General features: G+C 41.3%; 1 protein-coding gene across 1 annotated transcript; it reads left to right on the top strand.

Annotated features, from left to right (window-relative positions):
* Positions 1 to 3,260: 3,260 nt before the first annotated feature.
* Positions 3,261 to 23,123, top strand: htr1fa (5-hydroxytryptamine (serotonin) receptor 1Fa). Its single transcript, XM_068737509.1, has 3 exons — positions 3,261 to 3,366; positions 19,989 to 20,103; positions 20,569 to 23,123. Exon 3 carries the CDS (start codon positions 20,570 to 20,572, stop codon positions 21,788 to 21,790), a length of 1,221 nt encoding a protein of 406 aa, XP_068593610.1. The 5' UTR covers positions 3,261 to 3,366; positions 19,989 to 20,103; position 20,569; the 3' UTR covers positions 21,791 to 23,123.
* Positions 23,124 to 23,298: the final 175 nt, after the last annotated feature.

The raw sequence follows: 23,298 nt of genomic DNA on the forward strand, positions 1-23,298 counted from the left end.
TACAACCGCAGTCCTCAAAGAGCCATTCACACTTTACAGTTTCATACTGTAACGAATTGCTGTAAATTTACGGTGGATTTTCAACGGTATCTTACAGTATTTCATAATAACTGTAACATACAGTTAAATGTTCATCCAGTATTGTTTTGTCTTTATGATTATTGAACTGTTAACATCTCAGATAATGTTTCACTTGGTCTGTTCCTGTGACATCCGGTTGCTAATCTTGGCGGAGCTAACGTTAGCTCTGTAACGTTAGCTAGCTCGAGCTCAAGTAGCCTTAGAAAGGTTAGCTAGCTAACAGCATAGCAAGTTGAGTTAACATAAATAAAGTTAATCACCAATTACAGTGTTAAGATGTAACGTTAGTAACCTAACTTGTGTTTACTTGTGCTCTTATTGAACCGACCGCAAATGGGACGATTATCAAAATGGAGAGGGGACCGGAAAGTTGAGGTAACGCTAACGGTAACGTTACCTGTGTGTTATCCCAGGAGCAACATTAACACCAGATCAAACTCATTTCAGTGTTGAACGTTAAGTCCACTGCGGTCCATAGTCTTAGCTTAATTTCTTCACCTAATGTAATCAGCTCATCACACAGGAGAGTCTGTTGATTTAAACTGTTTGGTATTGTTGTATTAGCTTTTTGTAAAGACTTGCACTGATATGTTAACATATGTGAGGCACATGCAAACCCACAGTTGCACACCCAAAGCTTCTTTTAAGTGTGTTTATCCTGGATGTCATAGAACTTTCCAGAAGTTCAGAACATTGTGTTTCTAATTTTTTTATTTTGTTTGTTTTACAGTCACTCGTCATCAGAGATTGAGGATACCAGCCAGACGCTGCAGTCAAGTCCTCTTTCAAGGTGTTCTCTCTCTTTATTGTTTTCATTCATGTGTGAGTTCATGCAGTTCAAATGAACTATAAATGTGTATAAGACTTGTTAACAAGCTAGACTGTGATGCAGTTCTATTACACTGTTCTTAATGCTATTTTCATTCAATGTTACACTGTTGATGCTAATGAGTTTAGTTAAGCTGTTCATTAACGATTTTATTACTTTTTTTTGTTTTCTTCTAAACATGCAGTACACTGAGTTTTGTGATGTAATACAAATGTCCCTTTATTGTTTGTCTTCAGACCATGTATTAAACTGCAACAAGTATGTATTGAATGTCTATTGTTATTCTTTTATTTATTGGGAATTAAATGCAAAAGTATTGGGTTGTATTACCCTTTGTAAATAAATGGCAACATTCTAGCGTATACTGTAAAATCACGGTAAAATCCAGTTATACTACAATCATCCTACCGTAATCCAATTTATGGTAAAATACTGTACAGTAGTGCACCGTAAAAAAACAGTAAATTACTGGCGTCCCTGCTGCCAGTAAGTTACCGTTAATTTACGGTGAAATTGTTTAGAGGACTTATCTCTAAGAGTTTAAGATTCGTCCAAGAGTCACGCCATATTATGGTACTTGATTAAATTTAGTTGTTTTTTTGTTTTTTTATCATTTGGCAGCAGATATTTTGTTCTTAGTGACTAATATGAGCTTCACTGAAGTGTTATTGTAGGCAGCAGCCATCATACTGCTTCATCACTGTAGCCAAGATAAGTGACTGCAGTGCAGAAAGTGTGGGGCTTAATAACCAATTTATTTTATTTTTCCGCCTTAAGATGTTACTTTTTTTAATACATTAAACAGGGCGAATTCTCGCAAGATGAAAAAATCCAACATTTCCCATAAAGGGTCACGTTTCAAAGAATGTCAAGAAAAATACGGATCCCACCAAGGATAAGAACAGGTTTACCATCCCTTTAACACACTGTGGTTCAGTTATTGTCTGCTGGATTAGTTTTGGCCTCTCTCTTGTCAATTCTCAATGCACATCAGCCCACACATCACACCCAACTGTCCACATTTTTATCTCCACAGCACGCTAAAAACAATCTACAGTACATCCTAGCAGTCAGTCAAGGGAATTTGGACATCAGTCAGTGATTTCTTACATGAAACAAAGTGACTGCACATTTACATAATACCCAGCTAAATAAACAGCAGAGAGCTGCGGCGCTAGAGGGAGGTGAGTTGAGAGATTGATGGAAAATGCAACACAACACCTCCAACTCGAAGACTAGAGCCAGCGCATTTTATAACCAGTCCCTAATTACAACCATCATCCAAACCCCAAATAAAGCCCAAATCAAATCAACCGGCTCCTTTTACATTAAAGCATTCTTTAGTGCCTTCATACTTGTTTCAACTCTTTAATGGACCTTTTCTTTGCCTCTGCATGAAACCTGCAAAGATTTCACACTCTCCCTGTGAAATAAGGGAATGTGTTACTGTGATACTGTGAACTAACTTGTTAATGTGAGCAAGGTGCACATTTAAGACATTGTGTACTTTTGCTATAAATTCACACAGCCTCTTCTATAGGGAATTTCATACCCCTCTTATGTTCAACACAAATATGAAACCAACCTGCATTCCACCTGACCTACAGCACATTCGCATCCAACGAGGAGATTCGGGGGGTTTGTCAATAGATCCTGTAGGACTGAGTGGAGCACTTTTGGAAGGTTTGGAGTATGTAATGCCTCTCTCCATGGTAACACATTAAGGAAAAAGTGGCTTGAATTATACTCAGAAATGTTTCAGGATGATCCTGAGGTAGTCATAACCCTCATGAAAAGACACTGTATTGCTTACAACCTACTACATTGTACACTCATGACTTATAATTTTCATATGTAAATACTTAATACTTTTATAACAAAGAGGCATTATCTTACAGGAATGAAATGATCCACTTTTGGTAAAGGATTAAGTGTTTTTCAAACGATTAGTTTTGACGGTTTGATCAAAAATTATACTAACATTTGTGTGTGACTACATATATTAAACTGATAAGTATCCTTTTTAATGACATCTATTTTTATGTCCACCACATGGGATCCCAAATTTGGCTTCATGAACAATAGTGAGATTAGAAAAAGGGTCACAATTAACCACTGCCACTATGCAACTTTGGTGTATTTTATGAAGTATGACTCAAAATGTCATATTGACTTGCTAGAGAAAACGCTTGTCTCCTTATTAGCCTTTAATGCTGGAGGGCTGTTATTACTCTTATCTTGTCTTCCCACCTCCTCCTCCTCACTGACGCACCTCCCTGAGCTCTGTCTATGGCCAAGCCGCGCGCTCCCGTCTGCGCGCGCTCCTCTCAGTCGATACGGTAAACGGGTGTCGGCGTGAACGTCGCTGAGCTGTGAATGGACATTAACAGGGAATGTAATGTTGCTCGCCCACTGCCTGGTTTCTTCAGCCATTTAATCTCTGCAACGGAAGCCGGGTAAGTTAATATATATTTGCAGGTTGCACATTTATTGACTGACAGGCTGTCATGCAGTTTCTGAAATCATGGACCGAAATTGGGAAGTAGTTTCCAGACATGCGCTTCATGTGCTATTAGCACATCAGGTTTAATTGATATGACATGCACATGCAGTTGTCATCTTTGTCTTTTTAATGTTGCATTCATCAGCGTTATCTCTGTACATTTAGGAAGCTAAACAGAGCTTTGCCTCCACCTTTGTGCTGAGCATAACTATTTTAATGCATGTAATGAGATAAAGTCAGGGCTTCATGATCCCATAGACTTTAGTCAAATGCATCGATGCATCTGTGTCTTTATAGATAATTTGTCATTGTGTCCAATCCGATCACTGTTTTTCTTGATTATGGGCTACTGATAATCAGAGGGGAGAAATCATAAAATCAGATTGTGTAGACTGATTTGTATAGACTGGCTATTGCCAGGATTTGTACCAGACCTGGCTCACCAAGAGGGAGTAACGATGAGAAGATTCCTCTAGGGTTGAACTGAAAGCAAAGGCTCTCCAGTGCAGTGGCTGAATGTGTGTTTGTGTGTGTCCAGTATACTGTATATGATCAAAATTAACTTCAACTTTGACTTCATAAAAAAAAAAAAAAAAAAAAAAAAAAAAAGCAAACATAGGACCCTGCTGGAATCCACCTGGGAATTCTTTAACCAGCAGCAGGTCCACTTGGGGAGTTCTCATGGACCGACCATGGAAGATCAAACCCACAACATTATATGGAGTTTGATCAAGAAGGACGGTGTGTTCCAATGAGAAAGGGAGAGCAGGGGGGCCTTGCAAGGGTGTCTGTGTGTGTGTGTGTGTGTGTGTGTGTGTGTGTGTGTGTGTGTGTGTGTTGCAGCGTTTGTGCACGATACAGTCGGACTGGGTTGGTGGGATGAAGAGACAGTGAGGGAATCACAGGCGTGAGTGACTTGCAGGCTTTTTCACGTACATCGCCAGGACAGAAGGAATTGCAGTGAACACGCCCGCACCACCGTAAGCCTCATACCTCACTACAGAAAGGAAACGCCGTGCTGTATTGCACAGTGATATTGGATGTAATGATTGACACGACTACCAGGACACTGGGCTGGCACTTGCATGTCCAAAATGCAAATGTATCTACAATAAAGCCAGTAAGTTCATTGCAGTCGAGGACATAATATGAGGAACCTTTCATTTTAATGACTTGAAATATTGAAGATGCTCTCCACACTGTGCTCTTTTTGGCCGAGGAGACACATTTACTTATGGCACTTAATTATAGTGGGGGAGTTATCGTGGAATTAAAATAATGGACACCGGTGGTGGGTAGCAGAGGCAAACCAAGGACACATCGTGGCTCCTGATGATATAAAGCCATGGAGGAGCAATGGATTCAGCTCATCCTGTAGCACCCTATCAAGTGGACTTTAGTACAGGGTTCCACCAGACCCGCTTTTCCTCTATGACCCTGATGATCATGTTATTTACACAGAGTACTGATCTGAAAGCAGAGATCATTTTATTGGAACTAGATCATTCTTTTACGTTTTATTTGAGACGGTAGCTACACACTACTACTTAACTATTGAGATGACAGTATTGGTGCGGATACCAATCCATCCATTATACCATTAAATTCAAGACTTGTGTGGAGACAAAAGTATATATGTACCCATAACTATTATGATAAACGCACCTTGTTAGCCTTGTTTTTATTTGTATTCAAGTTTTCCTCCTTTGTGCTCTTATATGCTTCTGCAAGCACCATATTTCCCTCAGAAGATTACAAAACCTTAATATCTCTTAAACTAACGTATTCGATGTCAGCCAATTGTAATGAAACAATATTTGTGGTCATTTTATAGAGCGAAATTTGCAAGCTTACATCTTACGCTACTTGACAAAAAGATGCAAAGTTTGCATTGGAGAGCATACTGTATCTTTGTTTGACTCAACGTGGCAATGGCTGAGCCAGCGGCAAGCAGCTAACAGTGCAAACAGCGTAAACAGCGCAAAAAAAACAGCGCTAGGAGTACGGACAGCGTTTGCCTGGTGGGGAACCAGAGGGTTGAGAACGTCACGTGAACTTGAACGTGCACCCACTTCCAAACTTGCTACACAATCAAAGCACAGAGAAGCTCGGATTACAACACACAGAGTGAGAGTGACTGCAACATTAAAGAGAAATGAAACACCAGGATAATGAAACAGCAAATGAAAAAGTAACGGTGCAACAGTAACAACAGAAGCAGAGGTCAGGCTCTCCAATCCTCTGAGTCTACCAGAGTGCATTACAGTCATCCAAGTGAGAAAAAAAACGAAAAGTTTCTCAGAACTTCATTTAAATCTGCATTATGACATATTTGCACATCATTGAACCCAAAAGTGAGAGATGAAAAAATGTGAATTTGCGAAATCCTGAGAGGTGATTTTTGTGAATTTTATAGAGCGTGCATTTTTCAATAAATGCTCAAGGGACAAGAGAGAGAGACAAAATAAATGCCTGTACTGAATCTCCTGTTAACTGGGTGTTGTGGCGTTTTATATATATATATATATATATATATTAAATATTTCACGAACTTTGACCAGTGAATTATAACCTCTTACAGCCAACTGGCAAACGAAATACCGTACCGAGCCAATTTGAAAGTGTAGAAGAGAAGGACGCTTTAATGACATTCAACAAGTGTTTCCCCTCGTATTTAATGTGTGCAGGAGCGGTGCGCTTGGGCACATTTGTTTTTGTTTATCGTCATGGTGGATCTAAGTGGCGAACTGAAAGTTAATTGATCTGAAATAACGGTAAAAGGTTTATAATATCTGTGGTTTACATGCATGGCTGGCAGGCTACTTGGACAAACTATCCGGCTTCATTTTTTAAAATCAGGCCCACAGTTTCTTTTTGATACCAGAAACTATACCGATGATATCAAAGGATGCAACCGACCTCAAAGTAGAGGGTCTCATGTTCTTTGACTGGATGAGCGTTTGTTGGCTGCTGTTCACTCTTAAATTTCAGTTTGTCCTTTCCTGTGACAGAGTTGTCTTTACCTCATAATATAATTTCATTAGGACAGAAGCAGCTTGTGTGGCTGAAATGCACTGATGGTCCTGTCACGTAAATTAGATTGATGAGTACAAGTACATTTGTTTTCTCGCCTTGTGGAGCATTTAAGTAAGCTCTTAGCGTCCGCCTGTGTTTCCCTGGCTAACAAAGCCCCGACTGATATCTGATGCACAGCTTTTCACTGTCATGTCACAGCGGAGAGAGAGCCTCAATCAAACCCCGTCTGGACACATCTTACCTATTCATGTCAGACGGTGAAAATAGCTCTCTCTCTCTCTCTTTTTCCCTAATGTGTCTCAGAGCTCTGCCGATTGTGAAAGTAACTGCGTGAATGCTTCTCAGCTACCTTTTTAAAAGGCCCAAGCCTTCAGGAATCAATGTTTAATTATTTGTCACCAATCCATGACAAATGAGAATTCAAATTAAAGGTTCTCATGCAAACGTTAGTTGGAAACATTATGCAAATGCTAGACGGCTCTCTTTGTGAATGTTTGAAGACATTTGATGGGTCTTCAAAAACCAAGACAGCGTAGAGCGAACATACCGACACCATCATAGGGCTTCTTGTTTGTGTGTCTGCGTTCGTGAGGCAGCAACAGAATGAGAGACAGATGGAGACAGCACCTATTTGCCTGCTGCTGGCCTGTTTGCAGAAATGAATTCTGGGATTATACAGTAAATGACTTTGTAAAGGTGAACAACCGCCTAACTTTGACAAACCTGTAGGGGCTACATCTAATAGAGTGGCTCCGGTCTGAGAGATGGTCTCTCCCCGTTGGTCTGCAAAAAGGAAATTGACTCCTAATGGAACAAGAGTAAAAGCCTTGAAGCCCCACTAGCGGCGCCTAAAGGCCGCGATGTCCATTCAATTTCACAAAACAATAGTGCTGGATGGAATGAGCAACATACTGTACGTTTGCACTTGTGTTGGTCTTACAGCCTCACCAGTGGTGGGGCTAGAGTCACACTATTTTTTTTCTCGAGGGTGGAAAGGAGGGAAGACCATTTGGTAATTTACATCCGCCCATCCATCCGGCCGTTAGATGACCTCGTTAGGGGGACCTCATGTCATTTTACAAAAAAACAACATTGACTGTCCTTCGGAGACGCCAATCGTACCGCCGTGCGCCACGTTGAAGTACAATATTTTGTCCACCATTCATCCTGACATCCTCCACTCATACACTTTGTCAGCTTTTGACACTAGGAGAATTTGTGACTTAAGTTAAAATGGTTTTGGGGTTACATTCCAATGTATCATTGGGATTTTTCTCTTTACCGATAAGGTAATATTATTGACAAATCCTGTGACATTAAAGCTAGAATGAGTAGGATTTGTCAGTTTGTAAACCAAACATTCAAAGTTGGCTCCGGCTCAACGACGGTTGCGGTGTTTGTTGAAGGTCACCCCAGATTCACTTCTGTTGTGAAGTTTATGTCCGCTTTTTGGTCAGCCTTGGTATATTTGCTTTTTTTGTTGTTGCTTAGTATCTGGTAGGGCCTCTGCATACAGACACACACTTATCACTGATGACTGAGAGGGATTGCTTTTGTATGAGTTTTAGGAAAATCATTCTCATTCTGCCTTTAATTAAACCCACTAATCAGGATTGTCTGTGTGTCGTATCCACAGACTAGGCTTAATCCATTGGTTTCCAATGTAACACCCCGTGATTACCAAACACGTCCAAGATGCTAGCAAGGACAAGCAGTGAAGTGCATGTCTTCCATATTTCCTTTCCTGCAATTGCTTTCCCATCTGTCAAGTTCTGATTTATTTATTCAAAATAGATCACCACCGCAACCAAAACACAAAGCAGAAAGTGGCTTGTGGATGCACTCTTCTGTGGCATTTGAAGGACAGACACAGTGACCGACCAACATCGCCATCCTCAAAGCTGCTTGGATGGCGAAAGCTGAATTGTTCAGACTTAGCTGCAGGGCGGTGGTGGTTAAAATCCCACCCCTTTGCATTCAGTACTAAACACAAAACCGTATGTGCTCATTTCCCCCCCTCTCAGATAATATCCTGATGTGTGATGTTTGATCAAAAGGTCGATTTTTTTCCCTTCTTTGTGAGACTCTGAATACTTTTACGTTTGTGCTGATTGAAGCAGAGCCATTTCCAACACCACAACACATCGAACGCTTATAGTCTGAATGTGTGGGATAAGTCAACGATCAGCTAATATGGTTGGATGTCGCTTGGTGAATTTGGGATCCACACAGCACATACGGATGCAAAGTTCCCAGTGGCTCTCTTTGGGTTAGGGTTGACATCCAATTATTGACTTCCTCTGCTTGTGGTCCACCATTTCGGCTCATTTTCAGCTGGAGACTGGCACGCAAGTCATCGATTCACCAGTTCTTCATCATCGATCTTGGAGGGTAAAAGCATTGACTTTATTCTGAATACTTGATAAAGGAGCGGCGCTTGATCTCATGTGGCAAAATCGATGCGTCCAGTGTCAGTGCCTAAACTGGACGAGTATTCAAAAAGAAACTGGATTTTGATTGAGCAGCACTTGTCCATTACTCATCCCATGAGGCCTTGCGGTGACCTCAGCGACTGATTGCGTTTACTTTCAAAACTTTTGTGTGTGGGAGGGTTGTAAAGGCAGGCAGGATAATGCCTGTATGAGTATTTGTGTGTCTCTTGTATTTATGTGATTGTGTTGACTGTGAATCACTCTCTTTCTCTTTTAAACGTAAATTATTTACTGCATTATGCTTGTATGATGTGCGTTTTGGGGCATTTGGGGGTTTGTTTGTTTGATTGAAATTGAGTCTAGTGATGCCGTTAAGTTCAAACAGTTCTCTGTTTTGTTTTCTGCCAAAGTGTATTCCCTGTAAATTTTGTCCCTGAACTTTATAGGCCCAATTTTACTGCTCTCTTCATCCACACTTGAAATGACTCGCACTCGTGCAGCACATCCTCACAAGTGATGTGGAAACCCATCGGCTCAAAGGCAAATCCATTGGGGTTGTTCTGGAAGGTATGAATGTCTAAATCTACTCGAACCCAAACGGCACCAATAAAAAAAGTACTGCTGCCACTTCTTCACTTCACTAAAAGAATTTGGTAAACTAATAATAGTTTGGTTTTGGTTAGTGGATACACTAGACCTGATAGTATTAGATTCAGAAGCATTTCTATAAAGTTTAAAGTTAGTGTAGAAAGTTTTGCGAGCTTCATTTAACGATTAGGAAATTTAATTTCTAACCACAAAGGGTTCGGTCGGTCAAGGTTGGGTTTACGAGAATCTTCCATTAACTGACTTCCTGTTTGTCTTTTCTTTTTTTTTTTTTTACAATAAGACTAATCTAATATCATTGCCACAATCATTTTAGATTAATCTGTAATTGGTTTAAATTATGACTGCCGAGTGTCGTATAAAACTTCCCAAGTTCTCACATTTCAGCAAGGTTTCAAGTAAGGAAGCCCGCAAGCAACTGCCACACACACACACACACACACACACACACACACACACACACACATTTTATACATATAAACAACAGAGTGAGGTAAATAAATATAACAATACTCTCTGCTAGTTTTCAACAAATATGGAACGAGGAAAAAATACCAAAACTCTGTGTACATCATGAATCTGTATGTGTGTAACGTAGCGTGTGCCCCCATGTCAGACCATAGCTTTTCATCTATGTCCGGAGCATTTTTAATGTATATTATCAGCTGCAAGCGGTGAGCTGAGTAAACGCTAATAGACCTGCTGAAAAGCCCTTAATCTCAACACTTGATAACATAATTCAATTGGTAATTTGTATTATATTCAACCCCTGCAGCTATGTTACTCTCAAGCACATTTAAATTGTAAAGCCGCATGCCGCCGCCGCCGCCGCCGCTGCACTCCTTTAATCACACGTCGCTTTCCAACGGCGGAAAGCGCGCAGCTCAAGTCAGCAGCGTATCAGAAGACAATTCAGTAACGTTGTTGACCTTTTTCAGAAGGTTTTTATCATTTATTTCAATGTACATGTTACATATACATGCTGTATAGCGAAAATACCTGCACACCAAGTTCTCCTTCTGACTTTTCTCATAGATCCACCTTGAACAACCACATACAGCGTGTGCCAACTGCTTATTTTATCTTGTATCTCCCAGTTTTCTATCCATGCATTAGTACATTTCCCAACATCACTCTAATTGAAACATTTATTACCAGAACGAGAGTGTGCCAGAACTGTATTTAACCTTGATCTGCTCCGAAGAACTGTAAGGAGACTTACTAAATAGATGGCTCTGATGGAGTATAGTGGACACCGTGCCATATTAATACAACAAAGTTATGATATTGATGGCAATGCTGTTTATGCATTCAAGGACAACCTTGCTTCTAAGACATCGGCAACTTTTCAATTATTGAAAACAGAGTCCCACTCTCCTCCTCACGGTCCTGATGTTTGTCTGATGTTGCTGTGAAGCAGAAGAAGGTGGTAGTGAGACAAAAGAGGACATGCCATTAAAAGACATTTAAATTGCATTTCCGCATGAATTATGTTTCTTTTTTTTACATGGACCTCCCGTCAGTTTAGCCATTTGCTTCATTGCGTCCATTTACACTAAGCTGCCCTCATTACAAGGAGACTCTTGTGGAAACAAGTGAACATCGTTCAGAGGATATTAGTCCCTGCTGGTTTGAGGAACTGTGCATGAGGTGCACTGATTATTTCAGCATTTAGGTTCATTATTTTCTCATAATGTAAAGGACATTTTTTTAAATGAAGCCAAATGCTTAGCATGTGCATATTGATATGTGACGAGTCGTCTACACGTGATTGAGTTAACATACATGTTCATGACAGAACGGTTGCTGTACAGACTCACTTTGTGCAGAGAAACGTTGTGCAAAAGTCATTGTTTATTTTTGAGAAATAATATAAGGTTGATGCTAACATATTGATTCGTACACAAACTTAAAGCTGCATTAATGAGTATATTAACATGGATGTATTACCGGTGACAGTTATTGTACTCATCGTCGTATGAAAAGGTTAGGTGGGCATCTGCAACAATTGCTTTCTTCTTATTTATAAAGTCTTTAACTGCTGTCAGCTTCTGTGCTGCACACACTTGAAACATTTTACACAATTGTAGCTGTAAGACAATTTAAAACCATAATCATACCGAACTCCGCTCCGGTTTGAACCGAGTTCTGTTGTTTTTCTGTGTATTTATTATGTTTTAATTGTACTATCAATGATAGTTAATTGATGATTCCTTGAGATCCAAACAAAGTTTGAATTAATGGATTAATTAATAAGTGAATGAATCAAATGACTGAGTGAAAGTGGTTTCTCATAGTGCTGAAAAGAATGAAAATGGTCACTTCCCACTTTTAGGAGCTTTGTAATGACAATGGTTGAGTCTCAGTCCCCCTCTTCGCTCTCTCTCTCTCTCTCTCTCTCTCTCTCTCTCTCTCTCTCTGTGTCTTTCTCTCTCTCTCTCTCTCTCTCTCTCTCTCTCTCTCTCTCTCTCTCTGTCTCTCTCTCTGTCTCTCTCTCTGTCTCTCTCTCTCTCTCTCTCTCTCTCTCTCTCTCTCTCTCTCTCGCTCTCTCTCTCTCTCATTGTCTGTACAGGGATTTCCATGATGCAGATGTGCCCATGTGTGCAGATGTTCCACAGGTGTTATTTTTCCTTACGATCGGATACATTGAAACCTGACACACGTGTGACTGGACAGTAGACAGGACGGTCTATAGGGGCCGTATAAGAAGTGCAAGCTAATGTCAAAGGGAGCTTTTCAGATTTATGTTAATATCTTTCTAAGCATTTTTAATTTACATTACAAATACAATGTATTTTAATCCTACTATTATATACATACGCAGTTTATAAAGGAAAAACATGCAATATGTTCAAGTCCAATTTTGACTTGTATCCTATTGTACTTTTCCACTGACCTCATGTTCTATTTTCACTATTAATTCCCACCCAGACCATTAAAAGTTACAGTTTTTTTTGTTTTTTACACTCAGTTTAGACTATTCTTTTACATGATTGACAGTTAAATGATTACTATATTATTTATCAGACTTCCCTTCTCTATAAGCCATGCCCTGTATAATACAGATGTGAATACAGGTAGTTTTGTGACATAAATCACAGTAGCATTTTTGAGGAAACACAATTGCTTCCTTTTTTACATTCCAGGAAATGTGACAGAAAAGTAATGGGGAAGACGTTGGGGAGTCGCCAATGGTAAAGCACAGGACATTCCAATGGGAGATGATATGTTTTTCTGCCTCCTACCTGTTGAGAGCATCCAGTTGGCGATTACCTTCCGATACCATGCCTCAGTTGCCAAAAGCACACACTGGAGGAAAACAAAGCTCTTGCTTGCAGCTGTTTTGAGCTGCGAGATCTGACAAACCGTCCTCCACGCTGCCAGCCCAGTGCCGAACAGCAGACAGAGACAGTTAGCAGCTCGCTGGCGGACATGTTTGATCAGATATTTGTATTTGAGAGCTGGTGGCATATTTTGCCAACATATTAGCCCAAAACCACTTCATTAGCTAATGTGTGGCTGCTGTTTATCTGGCAGCTGGCGTTGATGGTTCTCGGTGTGAAAGGGGGCCATGCAATTAAGAGAGGCAAACAATTCGCTCATTTCATATGTTTGGCTGCAGATATTTTTCTTAAGGAGTTTTCGAATCTTGCTTCTTCTCCGGGGGGGGGGTTGAATCCATTAAGACATGGACCTGATTAGTGACCCTAACAGCTGTAATGTTTGGGGATCAAGCCGTTCATTACGTAACTATAACTATGATTAATACTCAAAATATCATGTGGCTCTTTAACCCTTTGTTTGGTGAGGGATAACAACCTCTGCGTTTTCTTGGCAGCTGCTGTAGACAAACAGATGTCTTTGAAGTAAATAGCATAGATGTGTAACTCCAGTTCCTGTCTTTTGACATCCCACACTTTATCTCCAAAATCTACACTATTTAAAGGCTGTGGATAAGAACACGACACATTTTAGTATTATTTCCAGAAAAAAAATACATCGTGCCCACCTGATTTAAAATATTTAATTCAGATTTTGTGGAAAAGCTGTGCTGTAAACTGTGTAAAGACATCGTAGGACATCATTTACATGATGTGATGAATGCAAACCCCTATCCATATCACACTGAGCTCTTCCAGGTTCGCACCAAGCCGCACACTTTCTAGCAGTAGTTATAGTTCTGCTTCAACACAGGACGCTCACAGTAATTGCTGACAAAATAATTCCTTGTTGGCTGCAATTAAATAAACAGCACATCATACTGTTCCACGCTCTGTGCATAAGCAGAGTAAAGTAATTATAAATAAGCCAATATATCAAAATGATTTCCTAATTAACTTGAATTCCAACTATTAATTGTGATATATTAATAGTTGGAATTATAATAAATACCTGTTTATTTATGTCATAGTTGTACCTTTATTTTGAAGTATCTTGTCCTTTCATCGCAACAGCTTTTCCCATTGACACAACAACTACCAGCTAGAGCAGCTGCTGAGTACTGCTGAAATACTGCTTTGAAATGGGCCCAATAGGTCTCCATCATACGTGGACGTCTATCTACGAGGAGCCACCGACGACACGCAGCCGGTTCCCACGGTAACCTGGCGACCTGGATGAGGTCACGGAGAGTGGGGTTGGTGGTGGGACTGACCAGTCGTGTTTTCAAGTGATGTAGAGAGGAAAGCAACTGTGTGTGTCCAGTGCCGCAAGAGTCAGGAATACTTGACCCTCATATTGCTGTTTTGCTACAAAGTCTAAAATGTTAAAACGCTATAGGGGCTTTAATCAAGGGTAAATGGTTTCATGGCGGTGGGCTTTCCAATTAACGAGCGCAGATCAAACATACCATCAGACGTGCTGACTTCAAAGAGACTCGGTCAGCTGAAAGGGGGGGGGGGGGGGGGGGGGCCTTTATGGAGTCTGAAAGACACGGTTGATGACAGACACCAGTAACAATTAGCCATTGATTTTAAACTCAGCACAGACTGATTTTAAACTCAGCACAGAATGATTTTAAACTCAGCAGACTGATTTTAAACTCAGCACAGAATGATTTTAAACTCAGCACAGATTTTAAACTCAGTACAGACTGATTTTAAACTCAGCACAGACTGATTTTAAACTCAGCACAGACTGATTTTAAACTCAGCACATAATGATGTTAAACTCAGCACAGACTGATTTTAAACTCAGTACATAATGATTTTAAACTCAGTACAGACTGATTTTAAACTCAGTACATAATGATTTTAAACTCAGTACAGACTGATTTTAAACTCAGTACATAATGATTTTAAACTCAGTACAGACTGATTTTAAACTCAGTACATAATGATTTTAAACTCAGCACAGACTGATTTTAAACTCAGTACATAATGAATTTAAACTCAGCACAGAGTGATTTTAAACTCAGCTGATTTTTGCACAAACTTGTTTTGTTGCTGTGGATCAAAAATATGTGTACTGGTTTCAGAATGTTTCTAATTCACTGCTCACTAGATAAAGGCTTTAGCGGATTCTTCTCCCTATAATTACAGAGAATATCTAATCAGAGTGTTTTTCTTCCCACATTATCTAACTGCTGTAGGCCGACATTGCTAAAGTCTGCAGTGAATTCACTAAAAATGTTAAGCTGTGTTGGGGAAGTTACTTTGTAAAGGTATTACCATAAATATTTTATAAGTTAATCCTGTCGTCATCACTCAATGAAAACACAATCAATGTCAGTTGGCTTTGCAGTGTGATACAAGCCTTTTTCAGTACTCATTGTGTTACTGGTGCAAGAAAAGGGTCATTTCTGACGTCATGTTTTCCACTACGTGGAAGTGCATCGACAGAGTGTTTCGACTTTAAAGGAGAAATTCATGTGACATAAGCTCAAAATAATAATTAATAATACATCTCTCGACTTTCCAGCATTCAAGCTCCTCCATAAATGGCCTTTTTTTTTAATCTTATTTCCCTCCATACATAAACACACATGGAGCACAGCACATGTCTCAGCAGCACCAACTTCCCAGATGCATAATACAGGCCTGTCAGTCATCCATGGTATAGATATTTGTAATGGCAGGACTTGTACCGTGTGTGGCTTTAAATGAGACAGTTCAAGCTAATGTATATCAGCCTCAGCCCACAAGTACACAAGTTCAACTCTATACTGCATTAAACTCCCAAGGAGCTTCAACCTCAGAAGCTCTTTCATGTCCGAGATTGAGTGTTGGTGCAGACCAGATGTGCAGACCCACAGATGTTAGACAAGAAGAACCAATGGATCCTTTCCAGCACTAGATACTGAGAGATAATTCAAAGAGTCCCTCTCCACTGAAAAATATGTTTTCCTAATTATTCCCTCACTTGGATGTTTCACTGTGCAGAATGATGCATGTGCAGACTTTGACATTAGGAGAGATGATTCTCACTTTAATACGAGTGTAAGACCAAGCATGGTCACAGTGCAACATGTAGCTAGAGGCCTCCAGTGCACATGGTGCTTATAAATATCACATATTTACACACAGCACAGCTCACAATGCAAAGGATTACTTAAAACTAGCCTTCGATTTGATGCACTGATGAGTCTTAAAACTATATCATTCAGGATATCACTGAAATGGTAAATAGGTAAATATGAAAACCTATGTGCAGCGTACATATCATCTATAGCAGTGATTCTCAACTGGTGGGACCCGTTTTCAGTGGGTCGAGGACCTTTGCCTGAATGGAAAAAAAGAAAAGAAAAAAAAATCCTGTGCTTTTATTTTGAAGGGGATTTTTAATGCAGCGGAGTTATTCACACTCCTTAACAGTATTTGGCGTTAATGCCTTGTAATGCTAATAGACACCCATTAAACAGTACAGAAGAACACCCACACAGTTTGTTTTCATGCTAATTGAGCGAAATGCAAGTACGACACCGACTACATGAGAGATGGATTTGCACCATCTTTTCATTAAATACATTTGAGAAGTTGAACATTTGGGTCGCGGGCTTGCCATGAAGGGGTGATGGTGGGTCCCACAGCCGGACCGGTTGAGAACCACTGATCTATAGCAATTAAAGCTGCACGGTTTAACACAACTCAGACACTGACACCAGCAAAATAATGTACTTCATGTGACCTAGTATCACCTCCATCAGTATGTATACTGTACACAACATGTATACAATCCAAGCGTCTCTGTCCTCATTTGGTTGTGGCGAGCGCTTGAACCGGTTCCATTAAATTCAGCTACTTCTATCCGCACGGAGCCACCCGCTTGTGCAGCGAAACACCAGCTGTGACATACATGAGGCGATCCACTCAGGCTTGAAAACGAGAGCACAGTTCAATGAGTGAGAACAGTGGCTGCTGCAGAGTGGACACGGCAGCAGTTTAGCCCATTCCGGGTAATTGGAATGAATGATATTGACCCTTTTTTGTGAAACGCAGTGAACGAGTATGCAATTAGCACATGTCCATTGTCTTGCAGTCACTTGTCATTATAATCCCAAATAGTGGTCACTATTTCTGTTTTTTTTTTTAGTTTTTAATGAATTCGTCTTTACCGTCACTGGTGTATGACATTTCTTTCCGCTTTGATTTAAAGAGAAAACAAAAGCTCATTAGAGGGATCTCTGAACGGTAATACTTCTTGCCAACTTCGCCATTAACCTCCACCCGCCAAAAACGAAATAGATAAAGCGGATGAAACGAGACGAACAGACAGACCAGCAAACGGATGAGAGTCGTCGTGCCGTCTTGTGGTGCTTGCAGTTAGTCATCTATTTGCATCTCTCCAGAGCTGTCAGTCAGCTTTTCACAACTCTCCTCCTTCACAACAACACTTGGCAGCTTGATGTCCTGCCTGGGCCAAACTGTTTGTGTTTCAGAGATTGTGCTCCACGTGACGGATGCAGCTTCCCTGTTCAACGTCAGAGGGGTTGACATTCGTTTTTAGTGACTTGCAGAACCTTTTGAATTTAGAGTGAAGACGGTGTTTGTACGCGTGTGCATTCAGCGTATCTGTGTTTGTTCACAGTATTACTGTCAGGGTAATATGTGTTTGAGCTGAGGAGTGAGAGAAACTGGATGAGAATGGATTAAACTAATCTCTACATCTCCGTCACAGGATGCGGAGGGAATATTTTCAACATGCTTCTGCTTTGTCAGCCTCCTTGTTATCTGCACAACCCGAATCTGTTACTTGCACACTGCAGAGGCATCATCATATTATGTGTCTGTAGCTCGGTGTCGCAGCTACCTAATAAACAACTTCTTTTTTTTTTTTTTATGCAGACAGTTATTTGATAAATCTGCTGATATCGCAGATCAACCAGCCTAAAAAAAAAATGGACCGAACAGCATCAGGGTGCGCGGGTTCTTATCTCCTATCCCCCTCTCCATAATGGGTAGATAATTAACGGGGAAAATAGTGTACTGTACGAACTCCAGAAAAAAAAAACAATTTGAAAGCTACTCTATAATTTCAATACAATGTGGCCATCAGTCAGTGAATTAAGCCGTGTTCCCTGTTTTGCTGAATTCATGCGAGGGCACTGGGTTTTGTTCTCAGAGAGCAGACTCACCGGAGCTTATCTTCAGATGGCCTTGAACAGAAAGCCTGTGTTTTTGAACATTTTGAGACAAAAGCAGATGATTTCCTTTGTGCACATAATGACAGGCTGACGCCGTCAACGCACGCTATCAATCATCGCACATGTTGCATATCGAAAATATATGCTTGTGCACAAATTAAAAGCTATTTTCAGACGCACGGTAACAAGAGTGCAACAGAAGTGCAGCAGTAATTATCATCATACCTATCTGAGCAAAGTGATCTGTCAGTTTTCTTCGAAATTCATTCGAGGGTGAAGGATGGGAAGGAGAGAATAATTGCAACATAACACGGACGAAGACAATTCGATTGTCTTAAAAGACTCGAATCTCAGGTGTAAAGAAACAAATACGCCGCAGCAAAGCAATACGCCTCAGAATATCTGTGAAAGCATTTGTATTTTTTATTTTGCAGCCAATGTAGCTTAATGAACTGTGCCTGACTCTTCTCGGCAAAGAGCTTTATTAAAGAGTTTGGTTGAAACTGCACTTAGGAAATTTTCTTGCGCCGACCCTGGAAATCTATTAGAAAACATTCTGCTAACAGGTCAGAGCTGCTGCTGTTTTCAAAACCTGGCTCCGGCTCTGTTCAATGGTGAGCTGGAACAGCGTGGCAAACTGTGTGTGCGGGAAAAAAAATACCAAAGTAAACATAATTCGTAGTAAACGTATAAAGACGGTGCTGTATGGCTCTTTGATAATCTAAAGGTTCTATGTGTCTTTATGCTTTATGATCTGTCGTTTTTTTTTTGTTTTTTTTTATACAATAAAAGCAGCGCACTAAGCAAAGAGCAGCAAGGTGACTCAGGCTGGCTCAGGGATGGCGGTTGCCCACACCTTGAATGAAGTAGTGAAGCAATACTCACCATATGCCTCTGCACTGCCACTTCACATTTACTCTGTGCTCAATATTTTAATTATGCCACAATTTCAAAGCTGACGCTACCTGGTAGTAAGGGTAGAATACTCTACACGTTTATCTATAATGGTCCAACAGTAAAAAAAAAAAAAGAATATATATCTTTGGCTCTAAGGAGCCCTTTTTGATTAGAAGGGGCTTTGAAAGTGTTCATGGTGGATTGTTCTACCTGGCACTTTTCCACGTGTTGAGGTTAAGTGAACTGAAATCTCTTATCTCATTCACTCGTCGCGTACCTTTGCCACACCGCTCACCCCCCCCCCCCCCCCCCCCCCGGTGGACCCACCCTGAGGATCGAACGGTCTCTCCGCAGAGACCTGGGAGTCAAGAGTTTGGCTGCCTTTGCTCCATCGCCAAACGAAGTAAAAGTACTGTACTACTTGTTGTTTCTATAGCAACAGTTCCCACTCATGTCTTCGGGGTACCGTGCAATGCGGAGAGTGAAGCAAGAGCTGCAACGACGGTCCTACCTGAGTGTATCGATTTAATCATAGAGGCTGTTGGTAAATTAACGGTAGACAAATATTCCCAATATACAGAGAGTGATATTTGTGGATTGAAACAGACAACACAGAATATGTCTGTGTGATGTTGTACGTCTTTAAGTGTCAGTATGTTCACATGCCAACAATTACAAGAAAAGTTTTTGAATTTTTAATCTTTTTGAGTTTGAAAGGCCTCTGAAACTACATTAATTGCTATCGTTAAACTCAGGATAATCATATCAATAAGCAAGCCAATGAGCTATGTTAGACTCACTTGATCAGCTCATAATAAGACCCAATGATCCAGAAAGCTGTCCTCAAGAATCAAGTTCATTTGAATTGAAACAGACATGCAAACATTAGTTTCTAAGAAACCATTCACTGCATCTGCGTCCTTGGCTGTTTCTTTACTTTGTCTTCAATAGCTCTCTTTTGTTTCCCCCTCTCTCTCTCTCTCTCTCTCTCTCTCTCTCTCTCTCTCTCTCTCTCTCTCCCAGGTGTTGATGAGTGACAGAGGTGATGTGATGGCAGAGGTAGCAGGCGGGACAGAACCGAGCCGACGGTCTGCTGCACACTGAACCAACTGGATGCAACGCGTTAGAGCCTAGACAGGTACGAGTGGATTGCTAGATTTTTTTTACTTTCACAGTTTTGGAGCATTTTTTCGACACGTTAAAATAAAAGAAATGTCAAAGCATTTACCACCATTTAAGGTTGCAAGACCTTGGACACGGTCTTTAAAGTCCATTCACTTTCGAGCACATTTTGAATGACAACTTTCATTTTATCGGCCTCGGCATGTTTTGTATTTGAAGTGCAGAAAGCGAAATCCTTCGCTGTGACTGTTTTGAAAGGAGAAGATGTAGGAACAATAGCACCAACTCTTGCAATCATTTCACTGCGCTAAAATGCTGACTGGTTCCATGCTGGATTATGACCAGCAAGATGACCAACAAAAAAAAAAAAGAATTGACTCCAAATGATTTGTCGTCTTCTGAAAAGATTTTTTTTGAAAATAAAATGTCCCTAATCTCCTGTTATGTCTAATGCACAACTCCCTGTCCCTTCTGCTTGCAGAATGGATTTCCCCAATTGCACTGAAGGGGTGTTTGCCACAAGCTGCAGTGGTAACGACTCACTGGAGACCACTAAACTCCCTCCCAGTAAGATCCTGCTCTCAATGACCCTGTCTGTACTGGCTATCCTGACCACATTCTTCAACTGCCTGGTGATCACGGCTATCGCAGTCACGCGCAAGTTGCACCACCCGGCCAACTACCTCATCTGCTCATTAGCGGTGACCGACCTGCTGGTGGCTGTGCTGGTCATGCCCTTCAGTATAATGTACATCCAGAAAGAGACCTGGCTCATGGGCCAGGTGGTGTGTACCATCTGGTTGAGTGTGGATATCACCTGCTGCACATGCTCCATCCTGCACCTTGCCGCGATCGCCATCGACCGTTACAGAGCCATCACCGACGCAGTGGAGTACTCTCGCAAGCGCACGGGGGCCAGGGCCGGGGCGATGGTGGCAGTGGTGTGGCTCTTGTCCATCCTCATCTCACTTCCCCCTCTAATCTGGCGGCACTACAGTGGGGATTCGGAGCAGGAAGACCAGTGCATCATGATGCACCATCACATAACCTTCACCTTGTACTCCACCCTTGGAGCGTTCTACATCCCCCTGATGCTCATCCTCATCCTCTACTACAAAATCTACCGCGCCGCTCAGACCCTGTACATGCGCAGGGAAGCCAGCCGGGCAAGCCGTCACTCGTGTATGACCAACGGGAGCATGATCCCGTCATCCTACCCTGCTGGAGAAGGCGCCGACGATGGCGGACCTCGAAGTCCGGAGCCCATAAGTCCCCCAGAAAAGTCTTTCTCCGAACCCTCAACCGAGGAACCGCCACGCGAACGGGTGCGTGCATCGGTAAAGGCTTTCCAGTGTAAGTCGCGCCGGAAACAGTCGCGGAGTGAGTCGCGGAGCGAGTCGCGGAGCGAGTCGCGTAAGAGTCAGTTTTACCAAGGACCACGGATCTCGGGCTCACGGGAGCGCAAAGCGGCATCAACGCTGGGGTTAATAATAGGGGCCTTTGTCATCTGTTGGTTGCCATTTTTTGTCAAGGAGGTGATTGTCAACACCTGCGGCTCTTGCAGTACCTCGATGGAGATGGCTGACTTTCTGACATGGTTGGGCTACCTAAACTCGCTGATCAACCCCCTCATCTACACCATCTTTAATGAAGACTTCAAAAAGGCTTTCCAAAGACTCGTTAGGTGCAGTCATTACCTCTGATGGCTCAATTACGCACAATCATAACCCATACTTTACAAACACGTGTAACCAGGAGGGGACAAACTAAAGGCTGGGGGCACTGACTGAATGCTGGCTCAATGTGCCTGAGAGACGATCATGATTGACAACCACTTCCAGATGCTCCACCGGGCTCTCCGACAGCTTAAATAGCTACCAGCAGAGCAACGAGCTTTGCGGCAGAGTTCCACATTGAACTCCAAGTCCTGCTATTAATAGAACAGCCTGAGATTCCTTTGATGTTAATTGGTGTGTTTGAAAGGACACTGGCATATTGGTTTTTAGAAAATGGGGCCATCGCTGACCTTTTTGAAGCCTGGGTTCTGAACATTACTGATCAACCCCATTAAAGGGCCTTGAAATAGCTGACCATTAAGGCTTTTCCATCTAATGACCTCCCTTCTATCTAGTGCAAGCTGCTGGCTGCCATGTGTAAAATACCACAGCGTACCAAGTTGTGATTTCCTGTGGCCACGGCGTTATAGAGGGCGACTTTTATCTGACTGACTGCCGCAGTGATTGTGAACAGAAGTCCTTGTTGAATGTGATATGTATTCAAGCGAAACCCTCCGACAAATATGAGTTATATATTTGTAGATTGTTAACGCTTTTCTGTCAGGTAGTGGCAGTGACACCGTCTTAATCCATTCGACGATCCGAAAGCGCAAAGTTATCGACCGCCTGTCATAAATGTCACAGTGCTGAACATAACTTATCATGTTTTAAATGTTTAGGATTAACAGCTAAGAATGCCTTCAATGTGAATATTATGCTTTATGATCTAGGACCAAATCATACCATTAATAACACATTCTGAATTATAAAAGAAAAACATACTTGGGGACCAATATAACAATGGAACCTGTACAAAAGATTCATTTTTGGAGAGGGCTTTGGGGTTACATGTTCTATAAGACACTGCCACTGTAATGTATGTTTTACACAACCTTTATGTTAGTTTAAGTTATTTCTTGGGATATTTATTTATATGTCCTGGAGTCATTAAACACCCCATCTGACTCCCACGCCACGCAGCCACCGTCAGGTCAAAGAATTAAGAGAACCACCAGTGCAGAAATCCTCATTACATGAATCCCACTCAAGTACTTGGAATAGAACTACTATTTCTTTACTGCCTCCAAGAGGGTACACGATATGTTGATGGAAATATTGTGGATGAGTCATGTGTGAGGGTGTACTGTATGCCGGAGCGATAAAGTGTGTCATACATGCGCATACTGTACATCTGACAGTATGAACAGTATTTGTATACTGTTTCTGTCTTTGTCTCTCACTGTTTCAATAATCGATAATAAACAGCCCACATATGAATGATGTTCTTCTCTGAGTTACTGATCATTTCACTTAGTGGAGGTTTGGTACGTGAGTGCTGTGAGTACAGTGTGTGTGTGTGTGTGTGTGTGTGTGTGTGTGTGTGTGTGTGTGTGTGTGTGTGTGTGTGTGTGTGTGTGTGGAGAGAATGATGGCAG

This window comes from Cebidichthys violaceus, unplaced genomic scaffold (genome assembly GCF_023349555.1).
Source record: "Cebidichthys violaceus isolate CVI_PGR_0920_01 unplaced genomic scaffold, fCebVio1.0.p SCAF_11, whole genome shotgun sequence".
NCBI lineage: Eukaryota > Metazoa > Chordata > Actinopteri > Perciformes > Stichaeidae > Cebidichthys > Cebidichthys violaceus.

Bases quoted from the DNA above. Each gene is read 5' to 3' on its own strand.
- htr1fa (XM_068737509.1), top strand. From the start codon at position 20,570: ATGGATTTCCCCAATTGCACTGAAGGGGTGTTTGCCACAAGCTGCAGT.